This window comes from Lepisosteus platostomus, chromosome 12 (assembly GCF_059453375.1).
Source record: "Lepisosteus platostomus isolate fLepPlt1 chromosome 12, fLepPlt1.hap1, whole genome shotgun sequence".
In the NCBI taxonomy this organism is placed as follows: Eukaryota; Metazoa; Chordata; class Actinopteri; order Semionotiformes; family Lepisosteidae; genus Lepisosteus; species Lepisosteus platostomus.
In genome coordinates, this window is record NC_142622.1 from 21129033 (window position 1) to 21146982 (window position 17950).

Below are 17950 nucleotides of genomic sequence, written 5' to 3' on the forward strand. Positions count from 1 at the left end.
TATTCAATGTGGAATAATTTAAACTCTACAGTGACTGAAAAAATGGGAAGAAAGATCACAGCAGGAGTGGACAGGTACTATGTTGCACTCAGTGCTCACTTAAAAAAAAATAGTAGGAAAATTTAGATGGTGCTGAAATACTGTAAAAGATGGCTTTTGGGAAGGCAATGTGTTATAGGATTATTTAGTAGAAGTTGCTTTCTCTGTTCATCTTCTGTTCCAAACATTTATAGATTTATGGATTTTTGTCTGTCTCAGACACACTTTGTCTCTAGGCGCAGCTCACAGTCACTTCTAATACCCATTATGTGAGTAGGAGCACTGAACTTCATTGAAGTTTGCAGCTGTAGATCCACTTAAACAAGCAGATAATAAAACCATGCATATGTCAAGAGAAGTTTATCTTCAGATTCATGTAAATGTTCAAATGCTATTTCTTTTAACTTGTCAGTGTCCCACTGCTAAGAATGAGCAATGATGATTTTAGCTGAACTGATTCATTTTTCCAAATATTCTGCTTCACTAGAGGATAGAATCTTTGTAATACTGAGACAAATTCAGGCTCCTGTCTGTACAGTATGTCTGGAACACAGATAGGGGAACAAGGGACAGGGCAGGGCAGGGCAGAGGAATCAATCTGGACAGGAGGGACCAGCTCTGACAGAACACTGCAGCTGAGAAGTGACACTGAGATTGAAAGCAAAGCCCATGATAAAGCAGTGTTACATAGTCAAGTGACTTACAAAAGGTCACCAAGAGAGATTAATATGCACTGTTTCTTACAATAGTCTTTAAAAAGGCAGAAAAGGGCAAAACATTCACTTGTGAGACCAAACAAAGGGTTTTCTGATACATCTAGGACTTTCTTACCATGTACTGCCTGAATGCAAGGAGCACAGTAGCATTCAAAGATGAGAATTTTGCTTGTCCCTATTGCATTTGGTGTTTCTGTGTCATTGGGCAGACAACCTAGTTGACTCTTTAATTTTAAAGAAATGAACAGAAAGTAAGTACCCAAGACTGCAATTTATAAAGGAACACTAGATATTCTGTGGGGGTGGTGCAGTGGTTAGAATTGAACATCACAGCACCGGAGCCATGTGTTCAATTGCAGACCTAGGGTGCTATTTGCATGGAATTTGCATGTTCTCCCATTGTTCTCATGGGTTTCCTCTGGGTGCTCCTTTTCCTTCCACAGTCCAAAGACATATTGAAAGGTTAATTGACTTTTGGGAATAAATGGCCCTGGTGTTTGTGTGTGTCTGTGTGTACCCTCCTATGGACTGGCGTCCTGTGCAGGGTGTATTCTGTCTGGCTGATTCAGTCCTGGTTGATTTCAACAATGTTCAAGAAAAAGAAAAACTACATATAAACAAAACACAATTTGCATTGTATCCACCCGTAATTCAAGGGCATGGCTTCAATTGTAAAAATATGAAAAGTTATGGAAGATTTTGCTACATAAAATGGCCCGTCTTTACATACAGTCACTCCCTGCTATTTGTTGATTCTTTATCTGCTGCATAGTTTCAGTGCTGACATACTTAAATCTCATTATTCAGCAGTAATGCTTCTCAAAACATTCATATCGATGCTGCACAATTAAAGTCTGACAGCATGCAGACAATAGTAAGGAACTACCATAATTCAAATTGTACAGTAAGTGCATTCTGCATTTTACAAACCTATAATACTTTTAATATATCTTTAAACATATTCTACAGATTAAATAAATGTGCATATGCAGTACTAGAATCTAAACCAATATTTATAATTTATCTCAAATATATTAACAATATAATTGGTTACTATACAGATCACACTGTTTTCCTACACAACAATATTCAATGTCCAACTCTTTCCCTCCTAACTATCTTTTGTTCACTTGTTGTTGTAGCATCACAGGTAATTAACTGTATCTCATAATATCTGTGTATATGCACTTTAGCACAATGGGAAAGTGTTCTTAAAGCATTAGTGACAAACCTAGTGTGGGGAAAAAGCAATGCAAAAGCTGCAGCTCAGAGTTTAAAGTAGATGTGTTTCAGTGGTACACTGCAGCTAATTCAAAGTGCCAAAAATGGATGTCTATTGGATTACCAAAAAGTCCAGCACTAGACATAATCCTCTGGTGGGCACATCCTTGCTAATAATAACTTAATTATCTGTCATTTTGTTACCTGTTGCACTTTTCAAGAATGTAACAAATAACAGTGTTATAAACTGTGACCAAATACCCACCAGAACTGCAGAGAATACAAATACACTTTGCTTTGCATCATACAAGTATTAATGCATAAGGTCTCCAGCAGGAAGCTGGTATTTATACCATGGGTACAGAAGTAATTGGGAATTATTGGCCATCAGTGTTAAGTTGAGTTAGTTGGCAGATTTCTGCAGTTAACCTATACAGATATACCCATAACATATGACACTCCCAGTGACACTCCCACTAGATGTGCAGGACATGATGTTCCATGGAACAGGTTCTTTGAGCACAATCAATGACACCAGAAGGCAAATTCTTCATACATCTGTACAAGAATATTACTATGAGGGATCATATACTACATGCTCATAAAGCAGAGTTAAGAAGGAATCTAAAGATATTCTTAAATATATTAATGCCATGTTGCCTGTAGAAAAAAGTAATGCATGGTACTAATCTTCAAATGAAGCTACCAGTAACCAAATTACCATTCTTTTCTGTGTAAAGCAGTAACGTGGAAGAAGAAAAATAAGCTGAATTGTTTTCCAGGGCCCTGGAGTGAGAGCTTTAAATACATCAGAGTTCTCCCTCCCTCCTAATCTATTCTCTTCTGTAGATTTTAATTAGAATGAAGGTTCCTCTTCTCACCACCTCCCTCTCTGTCACTGCTGCAGTGAAACATCTAGTGTAAACTTGGAGATGTGAAACTCTTTGGTCCAATTAAATAATTGAGATCGTTTCAAAGGGAAATGAGTGGTCTCCAGCCAGTAGACCTGTTGGAAATACCCAGCCAATCCCGTGCTTTATCAAGGTGCTGTCAGGCTGATTAAAAATTCATGTTTTAATTAAGCTGTTTTATTATACCTACTTTATGAGCGATAATAAAAGACTGCTCGGAGTAGGAGATACATTAATTTCAGCGATAAAGACTCGAAGGAAAAAGATTTCAACTTCCATTTTTTTTCTTTTTTTCTCAAGTAGTTCATAATTCACCTTTGATTTACGGTAGCTTTGCAGCTGTTGTCATAGAGACTTGTGTTTCAGTGGATGTGCCAGTGTCGTTTTGCATTTGGAATTCTACCTAATTTCAAAAGCATAGCATAAAGACTAAGTGAGAATACTTCATGTGGAAGCAGCCTCTCATTTTAATTCTGCCCAGTTATCTGAACTTCTAGCATCCCTTCCTCTACTTTTTCAGACAAGTTTTCAGAAGGCAAGATTTTAACTTCTTTTAAAGTGAGGGAAATATTTAAAGTAGCATTACTTTAAGAAAGAAATAGAAATAGTAGAAGATGTCCTTATTGTATGGCAGCATGGTGCACAATAGTTAGCATTGCTGCCTTGCAGTGCTGGGGCCATGTGTTCAACTCCTAGAGTGCTTTCTGTTTGCATTTTGTATGTTTTTTCCTCATTTGCATTGGTTTCCTCCAGGTGCTCTGGTTTTCTCCCACAGTCCAAAGGCACACTGGTATCTTAACGAGCTTCTGGGAAAATTGGCTCTGGAGATAGTGTGTGTGTTTGTGTCTGTGTGTGCCCTGCGATGGACTGGTATGCCTTGTGCCTGTTGGTGGTCAGGATAAGGCTTTGGCTTCCCCGTGACCCTGTATTGGATAAAACGTTTAGCAAACAAATGGATGTCCTTATTGTAAAATTATCTAGAGAGTACCTCAGTACCCTCCCTCCCAATGCCAAGCAATGTTATTCTGCACCGTTATTCTTATAAATAAAACAGACTAATGAAGAGAATATCAAAATGTGCTGTAACTCAGTTACTCACTCCATTCTATACTCATGCAAGTCTTGTTCCAAAAATGCTGCATGACTGTGACTTTTACATATACACAGATTGTACGCCAATGCAAATTCACTTAAAAATATAAAAAACAAAACTGGCAACAACAAATAGGAATAGATATTTAGTTCATAGTCTTTCTAGTCCTGACTTTTTCTGTGTGCCTTCTCTATTTCACAATGTACAGTATTTCTTTTATTAACAGTAAAACAGGTGCACATACAGTATTTTCTGATCTCAAATGCAATGTATTATTCTTAATGTTGTTTCTCTGCCTATTTCAAACGGATATATTTCAAGTTCAAAATAGTTTAATTTAATTCAACCCAGAGATGATGTACGGTCCCATGCATGTGGGTTCCCATTTTATTCACGTAAATTTAAAATATGACATTCCTGAAAATTAGGTTATACAAAGCCTTGCTTTTCAAAGCTTCATTAACAAAAAGGGGCAATTGTTGAACATTTTGAGAACATACCCTGAATTATCCTGAATTATTTAAATATCTGTGAATTGATTTAGTTACTGAATAGGTAAAAAAACACATTACATTTAGAGATAAATACAGCACCCTATAACATATTACAATATTTAAAAAAGGCTCTGTAGCCTTCATTTAAATCATACATTATCAGCATTTAGCATCTGAAATAACTATAATTAATAGACAGCATATTGAAAAAAATCATATCTATTATTCACCTTTATCGTCTATTATTAGGGAAAGCAAAGACCCATTTTTCAAAACAACAAAGAAATGTAACATTTTCTGAACTGTAACATTTATTTTTCCTCTAATTCCTTATACATGTACAGTATGTTTGATCTTTTGGGATTGATAGGGAAAGAGTTAAATCAGTGCATCTGTCATGTGATGTGGAGGTCTGTAAACAGCACTCACGAATGAACCTTCAGCACACTAACTGCAGTGTGTCTTACTCTCTCAGCATCCATTGCTGGGAATGATCTTGGCTCTTGGGGGTGGAGGTGGGGTTTGTCAGAGGGGGGTGGTGGAATGAGGGTTTGGAGGGTCTCTCCTCCCAGGCTGGGGAACACAAAGGGCCCTCACAGAGCACGGTACACAGTGGGAGGCTCCGGCCAGATGCCATGACAGTGAGGTATTGGTGGGAAGAAAACAGCCTTCTTGGAAATAGAAACACAGCTATTGTAGTTACTATAGGAACACATTCACCTAACAGCCTGTCAGGAGGCATGAAACATTCTTCTTGCAAGAAAGTAAAGAGCTGGTTTTCTCTCACATGGAAAAAAAATGTCTCTACTTGAAGGCGAGCCATTCAACATGAAGTATACATTTACCTTCCCTCTACTTATTTGTTCATGTAACAGTGCAATTTCTGATTTAATGTGTAGCTGAGACTGATAAACTGCACTGTTGAGCTATCAAAATCTTAGGTTGTACTAATAAAGCAACATAAAAATCATTTGTTTTCTCAATGTAGAATTGTAGAGACATTATGTTGCAATTTCTGTTGTTTTTCAATGTGGTGATTTTAATTTAAATGCTGATGTATGATCTATCTATGTTCAATAACCTTTTCATCTCTTCAGCCATCTAATGTTGCAGATCCTAAAGTCCATAAGACTAAGTCACTGTATCCTAACTGCCACTTCCTTTTCTATACAGTGCTCCCTGCAGGGACAGAGTCAGTGAATACAGTACTGTTCACACTTGTGGCTTTAAAACAATAATGCTCCGATACTTATTCTTTCGTGGGAATCAATCAATAGGCCCAGATAGTCGATGTGTGGCTGGTAAAATATTTATTCAGTATGAAATATTGACTGCCAGCTGTCGTCAGGCAAGCAGTGGATTAGCTCTGTTGGTTTAAGCGCACAGGATTTTTTCACTCAGTAAGATAATGGCTAATGCAAATGCACAGCTGAGCCGCACACAACTCCTCGAAGAACTGGAGTGACTTCAGACATGTGAAGCAATCCTTTGTGCTCAAGTCAAATTGCAAAGAACGGTACTTTCAATATTCTCAGGAGTCTTCTGTCAGTTTGGAAGAATTCCCAAGATATTCTCATCTGCTTTAGATTATATGCCATTTCAACTTTCTAATTCTAACTAAAACACATGTGACTGCCAAAAATGAAAACTAGCAAACTCCTTTTTTTCACAAATATTGTATTAAAATATTCCTGGTCAGTTTTTGCTAAAGTTTTACAAATCTTTCCTCTATTGTTATTAGAGCCATTTATATATTTTCTTGATATTCTGTCTCTCCATTAACGTTTTCGCATTTTTGAAGTGAGATAGAATATGTTGTGTTTTATTTACCATGCCAGAATTCCATATTCACTCATCCATTTCAGTGAGTCATGAAATTCTGAGCATAGTAAAATTTTAGAGCTCTTTAACAAAATACAGAAGATATCATGAAAATGTTTTTAATAAGCAAACACATCTGTAAAATATCATAAAACTACTATAGATGGCTTAATATTTTTTCTGACACTGGATTAATCAGTTATTTTTTCCATCTTTTATACTGCTCAAAATCATTCAATTGACTTCATCTGTCCTCTGGGTGTCAGCACTAACATGTTATGGAGAGTGCTGTTTAGTCATGAAATCACAGCCAGAAACTTATGGGCATTCATTGGGGATAATTTGGTCAGTGCAGCTGTCCCTTTAATGCAGCCATCATCTCTGGTCAATGAATGGTAAACCATGAAGGATAACTATCTTGGCACGTTCTTTCAGGAAAAAAAACAATGCAAAGAAAAAGATTCAGAAACTGATTCAGAATGGACATTGGATATACTGTATAGTTACTCTCTATCACAGTGAAGTACAGTGGAGGAATTTGTAACTGAATTTCAGTCTTGCACAAAGACTAGGCAAAATTAAGAACTCACTGTAATCGGTATCCTCTCATGCATGCCTAGTAAGAATGACCAGGGAAGTCTTTCTAAGGCCAAGAGCATTTGGATTGACAAGTACATGAATGCTGGGGGAAGGAAAGGGCTGCTGAATAATGTAGGAGAGAGAGAAAGGAGTTTGTGTGTGTTTATGGTACAGAACAGCTGTGCCCCATAGAGGAGTGGCACAGTGAGACAAAGAGGCATGCAGAAGAGCCACAGTCGAAAGCGTAAACAAATTAGCACCTGGGAATCTAGCAGGACAACCAGCTACCTGCTGAATCTGCCCAGCAGTCAGCTGGCTTTTTGAGGTGCTGAGATGTTGCAGTTCATTACATTTCATGATATTTTAATCAGCTCAGCAAAAAATAAATAAAAAAATAAGCTCTTAACAACAATTACATTTTCCACTCAAAATGAATCTGATATTGATGAAGCAGAATGTGGGCAAGCTGTGAGGGGATCCCAAGTGGCTCAATCAGTAAAGGTGCTTGCCTGAGAAAAGGTGGAGCTCTGTGGCACTCCAGGATGATAGGACTCACTAACCCAAGTGGCAATATGCTGTACAATTGGCTGAGCACCAAAGGAAGAATTGGATTTAGGTATCAGGGTTTTGTCAGAGTCTGTTGACACCAGGGCCTCTGCAGGTGTTTGTACTGTATGCTTTCAGTGATGTCTGTGAAGTAAAGAGCCTCTCCTCTGGTTACTGCTACTTCTGGATTATCATTGAAGAAAGCAAAGGCCACTCACGGGACTCGACAAGATTTTAAGTAGTTATTATTTGGGAGGAGATAACAAAATGTACAGAGTGAGATGAGATGAAGGGAGAAAGGAGTTCCGTGCTCAGTAATGAGAAATTAACCACATGGGACAGAAGTCCCTTCCCTTGTTTGTACCCTAGTATGTTTGTTGACCTCTGTCCTTGCAACTGCTCTTTATCAATATCAGAGAGAGCACTGTCACTAACTGCCACAAGCACATTCAGACGGGCCAATGTTTCCCTCCTCAAATCCCACAGTGAGATCATCCAAAACACATTGAGTGCTGGTCAAAGGTGCTGTAATTCCCAGATAATGGCAGGCCTACATTGGCTGAATAATTGTTTTCTCTCAGACATCTTGTGTCATATTGTTATCTATGCTGTTTCGCCTTCATACCCACCTCTTAACAGCAGACAGCCCAGAGGGCAAGAGTAATCACTGAGGCTACATTAATCAAGAGACTATATATTACTATATTTTATACTGCAGGAGTAAATAATGGACAAGTTAAGGCACTAAACTTCATCTAAGCTTTTCTACCCTAGAGTACAATTTTTAGTGCTACATTGTATTTCTTGTAAAAAGCCTCCTGTTGACTTTCTGGTTCACATATGAAGCCTGTATTAGATTAGATTAAAAGGGAAATATCAGACAAACAGCTGCAATAATAAAATTGATCTTGCATGGAAGTTATATCTATCTATTATAAAAATACATATTAATTAGTTCTTGTTGGCTCACAATGATGAGGGAGGGTATTGTTGATTCTGTTTAAAATGTATCTGTCAATCATCATTTTTGTCTTTTAACTATTTATTTTTTAAGTATTATACTTGGATCTATCGGCCTCATTGTTGAAATGTGAAGTGTAACAGACCCACAGACATTGGGAAAACACTGTGATACAGTGCCTTCTGATTGAGTGCAACCACTGTGACTCATCTACCGTTCACTGCAGTTAGGGTGCATTTAATCTGCAATCTCAGTACACTCTGTTGAGCATACTCACTTTCTGTCACTGCAGTTTAATGAAAACAAACTTTTGAAAGACATGCGTGCTGACTACACCATCCCTCCTTTTTCCCCTTGATCGAATCTCCTCCTTGTCCATAGTGCAGCAAGAATGGATTCATAGGGTGCTTCTCATAAAAATATATCTTTAAATAAACTAATTACTCAAGCCACCCCATGCTCCATTAGTGCCAGAGGTTGTGTTCTCTGTTGAAATGTAATCTAAAGCAGACAAGAGACAGGACTTTTCAAACGCCTTGCCTTTCCATCTCATGTGCTGTTAATTAAACCCTGCGGTCTCTCTGGTTACTCAGTGCCCATGACCGTTGAATCTGCCTTGTTTCTTCAGCTGTATTAATAGAGCAGTAAAAGGAGCCAGGAGTGATGAAAGACATACTGTCGTCTGCCCGGGGTCCAGTTACGGACACCCAATCGATTGCGGCGAGATGACGGTCGGGTGGGGGTAGGAGCATTCTGCTGGTTGTCGATTGCTTCAGAGCTGCCTGAAATACAATACATCACCAGAGATTCAGCTCCCCATTACTGCATGCTTTTAGAGAGGAGCAAGGTGACTTTCCTCAAGTAAACTTCAGCAAGGTCACAAACTGGGGTTGAGAAGTACACTCACCAGCACAAATTGGGTCCCTCTTCAGTAATTCCAGCACCTGGTTGTCAGAATCTTTAACATCACAAGAACACTGTTTACCACTACAGAGGAGAGACAGTGAAACATTGTGATATTTAAAATGGTACTTTTGTTTTGTCTCCTACAAAGGAAGAAGCACATGTTTACGAACAATGTGTTTATTAAACAAAGTAAGACAGAGCCAGGGGTTGGAGCCTGAAACATCCTCATGAGCCTGTTTCTTCAATTACTGGAAAACTTTGCTTTCTGTATCACTGACTGCTCTTTGGGTAGCTTTCTTATTTAAAGCAGTAGAATCATAAGGAATCAGTCAGAAGGGTCATAAATGGGTAGTAGTAAAAATTGACAGAACACAGGCTACACATGAATAACTAGGTTTCTTCTGGTTGTGATGAGGAACTGGCAGAGAGCTAAGGCTATGTCAGTTTGAAATATAGTCTTCGGAACACTGGAACAATAGAAGCATCCTGAATTATTGAAAACATTGTAAAATGTCCTTGGGGGAGAAAAAGAAAACACTGCATTATTCTTTTTTTCATTCAGGCCATGACCATTGAGTGGAAGAAGTTAATACACCCGTTTCATTTTTAAAAGGGAAAGGATGTTATCTGTAAATTGATTTTCCACTGGGCTTACTTTACTTGATTTTCGTGCCTTGTGTGGATATATTTATCCAGCTTAACCTTTCTAAAACCTTTTGTTTTAGCAGACATTCCATGTACGAATTCAAAATATGTCTTAAATTGTTTTAAGAATGATATCAATTAATAATGTATTATTTGAATGTAAGACACTTTAGTCTTATAAATATCTCTATTGAGTGTTAAAGGATTTCATGATCTACTGTGTCAAGACCAGAAGATTAGGGCTCAAAGTAGCTATGGACTAAAAGAGCTCATCTTGTCTTCTACAGTAAGCTTTGCCTTTAACATACAGTAAGTGATTACTGGTGCAGTTGGGTTTTTTTAAATACAATTTAAAAGATATTAAATTCTAGGTAAAATTCATGACAAAAGCCATAAAATCTGAGTCTGCTAAGTATTGAGGGTTCATAATTAATTGTATTGATTAATCTTCTGTTGAACATCCAACTATTTTATGGTCCATATCTCAAAGACTTCAGTGGAGGCAATTTCACAATTAATATTTACTAATTATCACTAAATAGAACTTTAAAACAGTAATTAATATTGATTCTGTTTATTCGTGCTTGTTAAATATGTTTTTATAAAATCCCAAATGGAACAATAAAATCATATTACATCTGAAAACAATTTCAGTTCTTTGTAACTTGTGCTGTGGCCTTTGTGTTTTGCTGTAATATTCAACATAAATCACATTTGAGTGTTTTCAAAAATGTTTATTAAGGTTTATTAAATTTAATCATTGAAAATGTCATGACTCATACAATTATGTTACTAAATGAGTCAAGTCAAAGTCTTTGGAATGGTCTCATGTGATGTGGGGAAACAGATAATGAGATTATGTATACTATAAATAGTGTTATTTATTGGCTACCTAAAGATTCCTTCTTAAAAGATTTAAAAGATTAATTGTATAAATGGTGTGATGTACAGGACTTCAGGACCTTGGACAGTACCCAGTAGTTCACTAGAGAGGGGCCTCACAGTTCTGAAATATCTACTTGTCATTCACATTTTCTGGATTGCTTTGAAGCATGTTTTCTAGCTTTGATTATCTGGACTTTGTTTTTTTCTGATTTTTGTTCCATATGAGCATGCAATCATTTCATTCAGCTCTCAACGTAATAATTTGCCTCGTTAGGGCTCTTTAGTTGTTTCCTGTCCCTAATAGGTGAATTATTTGAAGATCCTCACAAAAAAAGTAGTAGGATGAAAATTGCAACAGTTTTTGAAGTGAAAGCACCAAAAACAATCAGTCCATTGAAGACACATCTAAGCTGAATCAAGGTGTCAATAAAAAAAACCCTGAGAGAAAAATCTAACAAAACATATTGTGGCCAGGGATTAAATCCTCCAAACCTCAGTCAGTATTCTGACAGTTCTGGAGATGGGGAGAAAAGTTGGGGGGAGTTAGGAGGCTATTTCTATGAATGTTGTGTGTTTCTGACTATAATATTATTATTTTATATTATTATAGGACAACATTATAGCACAGGTGGGTAGCTGCGTCAGCATGCGTAGGCTGCAAAGGAACAAGTAATAGGTTTATTCCATGCTGAAAAAAAGAAGAAAGAGAACACAACGTTTCGGCCGTGGAGCCTTCTTCAGGTGTCAATTCTAGTTGGGAATGTGCAACATTTGAAAGACGAGGTGCAACATTATAGCACTACTGTCCTGTGACAGTGAAGAGTAGGGTAGTCTTTTTAGCTCCATTACTGAAGCACTAAGGTAATTTGTACATGTGTTTTGAACTGTTACTGTTACAACTCAATGTTCAGGCTCAGAATCACAACCCAAATCACGCTGGTTTTCAGCAGTCCTCTGTAAGTCCTACTCAGGCCCCAGTGACTTTTTATGGTTCCTCGTCTTTCAAATGTTGCACATACCCAACTAGAATTATTGTAGAAAATAGAGTAAGAGCAGTTAATGTCCTTACAACCACAGGATTTCGCACAGCATTTTTAAGCTCTAATATACATTTTCATATAAGTTTCTCTGTCACACTAATTTTAGTGTGTTTTGGAAAAGCAAACTGCTATTCTTACAAACTAGCACAGTTATATTTAAACTGTTTACTACCTAATAGAAACATACTGAAGTAATGCTTTAAGTACTTCACTGTTAGGAAGAATCATGGATACTATGCTTTCATCATGGTAGTAAATGTTTTATGAAAATGGCTTAAGTGTCCTGTTGGTGATTAGAGAAAATCATTATTTTTCTTATGAACAACAACAAAACTACAGTCTTATAGTCCAGCTGTCAGGTAAGATTTGTATCACTTAGTAATTGCTTTACAGTAATTAAAACATAAGTCCCTGGGTAGAAGCCATCCTAATGTTCTGCTCGTGCAGATTAACACATATTTGTCTGTGCCTTTGGGTTGAGATTGTCCTTTTATACTCACATTAAACATTCATGAGTGAAGATCTGAAGAGTAAAAGATCACATTCAAACATTATTTGGGATCTGATTTCCATTCCATTTCCAGATCATTCTTCCAAATATGTGGGTTTTATTACACCATGTCTGATGTTATATAATTATTGTGTTTATATTCTAGTCTGTTAGTTAATCCTATATGCCGTTTCTTTCCCAAATGGATGGAACTTCATCACTTCTTCCTCATGTTCAGTCTATTATCTTACCAGTTTTCCTTCCAAAATAACAATAAAATGAAACAACAGATGCTGATTTCAGGATGTCTTTGGCTTACACCTAACCAAGCATTCTTTCCTTTTTTACTGTATAAATGATAAGCAACAGCTGAGTCATTTTTTGAAGCTCATAAGCTCAAAGTTTAAGAGACATGTTTTATTTAAACAGTGTAGGAGGGATACACATTTTCTTCCTCATTAATGCATTTTTATCACATTTTCAGCTTGTCGGCTGGAAAAAACATCACAGAAGTAACTATAATGCTAACTCTGAGCCAAACACTAACCCTAAGAGGACATTTGTGAGTTGGTATGCTAAGGTTCAGCGAGGCAAGGATTTGTCTGGAGACTTTATGAGAGGATACATGTTTGTGTGAGGGAGGATGTCATTCCTTGCCCTTCTAACCCCGGTTCTGTCTGTTGTGCAGGAGGCTGGAGTGGCTGGGGGCGCTGGGCGGAGTGTACCAGTGAGTGCGGAGGAGGGATTCAGACACGCAGCCGCACCTGTCACTCCCCCCCAGAGGAAGCCTTCCTGTGTGAAGGTGTGCTGGAAGAGGGCCGGCCCTGCAACCAGCAGCCTTGTATTGGTAAGTTAACCATGGAGTGCATGCAGAGAAAGACCCAGCATGATATTCTGGATTTTTTCTAGCTTCTACACAGAAACAACATCTCTTTATTATGCTCTAACAATGCACATATGGGTGAAAAATAATCATTGCATGCTCCATTTACTCAATGGTGTCTACAAAGAACCTTTCCCAACAATACCACTTTAATGTACCTGATGATTTACTTAAATATTGTTCTAACCGTATGGTTTTTGAAATGTAGAATGAGAAAAGCATAGCTTGAAGGAGGAATAATGTGAGTCTTCATTTCCCTTTCTAGACCAAATGTGAAATTAATACTTCACATTGCAGCTTTAAGGGCCTCCACATAGTGTGAATTTGACTTCTTTAGGGCATAGTAGTTAATTTAACAATGTGGCTGAACTACTAACTGTATTTTATCTATACAAAATCATCTTACTTCACAACATAACCCTGAAAAAACAGATTGAAGCTTGATTATTATTGTTGTTTATTTAGAATATCATTAAGTTTTCTGAGATGAAGACAAAAGATCGTCATCATTTCGGTGTGTGGTTGTTGTGAAAACATCTTTTGTTAATTGCATAGTCTGATTATCTTACTGTGGAAATTCAGCACTTGCTGACTAAATGTACGCTGTCGAAATTCTTACCAAACAATATTATCCCTTTCTGCATTGTACAGTTTCTCCTGATACACAGTATCAGCACCATCTTTCCTAAAGCAAAAATCTCAGGTTTGGTAGCCCCTGAACATGCTGTGCATCTCCAGCTAATGGCAGCCTCGGTCCCTGTCTCTCAATGCAAATCACTCTGCATGTCTCACTTTTCATTTATCTTTGGTACCATCTCAGGAAGTAGCTACTTTGTAAATCAACCTTCCTTCACCGCTGCTTGCACACAAGGTAGCATATGGTGAACTGACATACAGTACAAACGTCTACATGAACATAAACAATAAGAATGAAATATAATGTGAGTAAAAGCTAGCGCTTGAAGATTTAACAATGGGATTGTTGTTTTAGCAGATTTCTTCATTCACAAGAATGCTGTAAATTGCTACTCAAAGCAACCTCATTCCACCAACATGACTGTTTGGTGTCTGGCGCAGTTTCCCTGAGACAATTCTATTGCGATACACAGCTGTTTCTTAGCTGTCGGAACGCAGCATTTGAAAGTCAAGTAGAACATGAGGTTGCTAACTCTGGATCTTATCCCGCTGTAGGTAAAGTGCGCTATACCTCCCGAAGCCAGTCACTGCGCTCCATCGACAGCCGCAGGAGAGATGACAATGAACAGCCCCGCTATGGAAACCTCTCCCCACAGACAGGTAAGCAATGGGTTGACTGTCTGTCCCTCCCAGGGAGGCATTGAACCTCATGATGATGATGTTGATGGTCATAGACTTGGGTGCCCCAGAGTTTTCTTTACAAGAGACATTTTATACTGGATTTCTTTTAAAAACAGGGTTTTCAAAAAAAGTAGACATTAATTTTCTGCTTCCAATGGCACCATTGGTATAGTGAGATAATAGCCACACCCTAAGGTCAATCCTAATTGGAGATTCAGCATCCCTGCTATTTTTTCAAGAGACAGAATGTCCCTAATTTTCTTAATAGCAGAAATAGTGTTATCATGCCATTGTGGGGTGGGCTGAAGACAAATAGAGCTTGCATGATAGATGTGAATTCATTGTGTAAACACATGGCTTCCCTGCCTGGGCATCTGGTTATGCATAAATACCTTCACATGGGTGCAGGTGCTTTGGTTTGAATCTCAGTCTCAGAAAAAAAAGAAATACCTCAGCCTGCATAACTAGTGTGACTCTCAAATACAAATTACATTTAGGTTTTCAATTGCTTTGCCTTTGTTGATTTGGGCTCTCTGTTAAAAAATGTTTTTGACAAGAGTGTTTATCAGAGTGTGAGGATATAATTTGGGAGAACACTGTTTGGCACACTTTTCTATACAAACACTAGCACGTTACCTTGGATGATGCCCCAAACTGTGTGTTCACTGAGGATAAGCTTTTGAATTAGACACCCATGGTACTCCATTGGCAAGTCTTAGTGGAACCTGACCAGATATTTGGAAAATATAGTTTTGGACTTATATGGACAATATACTGCCTTCACCTATTCAGAAAAGTTGGCCAATACATCATTATGTTATTTATAGAATGATGTTTATGCATCTAATATCCTTTGCCACTTCATATTATAGAGAGTTTTGGTGAGACAGAGCATACACTAGCAGAGGTGTAAAGTTGTAACTACAGTGCAGTACATCCTGGATGGGATGTAAGTTCATTTCAGAGCAAAATTTCTTCATTTATATGCAGATATCATAAGGAATATCACAAATATGATATTGCAGAGATAGAATTTGGTAGCAGTGAAGAACCCCGAGTACAAAATATACCTAAGGGGAAGACTATTTTAATTTTCAGGAGACATTATAAGTGAATATTGGAAGTTATAGGACTATTAGATGTCCACAAGAATGTATTCTTTAAGCAATAAGATGGGATCTCTTTAAAATCCAGGATTATGGCTTTTAAAATAAAGTGAAATAAAGTGAAAGACCTGTTTTGCACTGCTGAGACAAACCACATAAATGCTGATGCTAGCTAGTGGTGGAAAACCTCACTCTGCCAGGGATCAGTGGGTGAAGTAAGTTTGTATCAGCTGACTGAATTTTGGATCCAAACCTGCCCAGACCTGATGTCTGCTATCTTTCTTCAACAAGTTGAGTTTATGCATTAGGAAGACCTGCATTAAGTCAGTAGTATAATTTAGATTGTGTTGCCAGAAGCCCTCTGTGTGATGTTTGCATGCTCTCCCTATGTCTGAAGAGGTTTTCCCTGGCTGCTGTAATTCCTTCCAAAGGCTTTTAACCATGACATCTTTCTACAGTTGGAAATGTTTTTTCTTCATTTGTTTAATTGTCAATTTTGCACCTCAATGATTAAACACCTCTTAACTGAGATCACAGATAGAAGTCTTTGTTACTGTGACAGTAGCGAAAGCGAGTAACTTTCCATTTGACTGTTAAAGATACAATTGGTTTATCAAGATAACAGACGGGAAACACAGTCAATAGTTTTCTATTTAGCATCAGGGAGGTGCAATGGAACTGCTGCATTTTCATTTGTGATTTGTGAAAAGAAAATTATAATTTGTCAAACAATTTTACTAACCTGCTTTACTGATTTCTGTCCAGAAACCTTAAGTGAAACTTCCCCATTATTGCTCAGCTTACTTCTGTAGCATTTTTCTTCCTGTGCTTTAAAAAACACATATTGTAATTGACCTCTGAAGTTTCTTGTATGGAGTTTTAAAGAAGACGTAGTACATTTGGCTGGGTTTCATGTGGCTGTAGTGTGGGACTGTCTCGTTTCCTAGGTTTAGTCTAGGACAACCCTGCATGCTAACAGTGTATGCCTGGCTCTCCCCTTCCTCCCTTTCCCCTCCCCTTATCCCTGCCCTTCCCCACGATAGACACGGCAGCGGCGGAGGAGTGGTCTCCCTGGAGCGTGTGCTCTACCACGTGTGGTGAGGGCTGGCAGAGTCGCACACGTTTCTGCGTGTCGTCTTCCTACAGCACACAGTGCAGCGGGCCCCTGCGTGAGCAGAGGCAGTGCAACAACTCCGCCGTCTGTCCAGGTAGGTCAGCACATTCAGTCCCCTGCCCAATCCCTACACCCTTCTGCTCCTATCTCCAGACCTACCTCCACCTCCTGTCTCTGAGGCTCAGTGCATTACATGAGTGACAACGCTGTTTGCCAGAAGCATTTCAAGCCTTTCATGTTCGGCAGCCTCGAATGAGATGCCTCTCATCTGTTCTTTTGATTGTGTTATCCCATGTACTGTATGAAAGGCTTTATAGCCAAGACGATCCTTCAGCTATGTGTTCAGAGATTTCCTATCAGATCAACAGCAAAAGACATGGATTTCAATTCAAACTTCTGTGGTGATCAGCTCAGTCATGGGAACACAGGCTTGCCTCTTTCATGTTCCAATGTACTTTACAACACTTACTGCTGTTACCACAGACTTACAGAGTTTGTCAATTAGTCTCAGTTGGTAAAAACTCAATTCAGATTAATGTCAAAGTACAGTATACAGATGGCAAATAATCAGGGCAATGACTTGTACTGTGCATTCCTAGATAGTTTCTATTTTGTTTTCTCCTGTCTGTGCTTTTTAAGTTATTGTGAAACAAAACATGTGGTTAATTTTCACTGTGTAAACAGTGCATGGTTCCCATCGTCATGTGTTTAAAAATTCTCAGAAAACAGCTGAAGTTTATGAACTGCTGGCCTTTGCTCTATAGAATCAATATCTTACTAATTAGCTGTAATTCTGCAGGAAACTAAATATCCTACATTTTTCTGATAATAGGAGTGACCTGTGCAAGATTTTTGCCAGCTTTGCACAAAGCAAAAACCCTTCCTCTTCCTCTTTTTCATGGCAATTAACTCTGACCTAGAGCATGTCCTACTAGGACAGACAAACATCCACTTGTTTGAGCCTTTTGTGTGTAAGAAAATGACACTGGATTTTGTTCTCACCAATTTCTTTTATCACTTCCATATCAACTTCTCTATCAATTCTATATTGGACACTCTGGAAGGAATTCTTGCCCATATTTGACAAATCCTACTCAGCTTCCAATAATGACTGAAAAGACCTTGCAAAATATGTATGTGTGAGTTTCTGTCAATACAATTTAGCCTTGTTCTGACATGTCTT

At 38.1% G+C, this 17950-nt stretch overlaps 1 protein-coding gene across 4 annotated transcripts in view; it reads left to right on the plus strand.

The window, feature by feature from the left end:
• adgrb1a (adhesion G protein-coupled receptor B1a) overlaps positions 1-17950 on the plus strand; it is a 112180-nt gene that overhangs the window by 30508 nt on the left and 63722 nt on the right. For all 4 annotated transcript variants that reach the window (XM_088601360.1, XM_088601363.1, XM_088601361.1 and 1 more), the window contains exons 3-5: positions 13036-13194; positions 14422-14526; positions 16697-16861. In XM_088601360.1, the coding sequence (XP_088457486.1) occupies positions 13036-13194; positions 14422-14526; positions 16697-16861 (429 nt within the window). The remainder of the gene's footprint in view (positions 1-13035; positions 13195-14421; positions 14527-16696; positions 16862-17950) is intronic.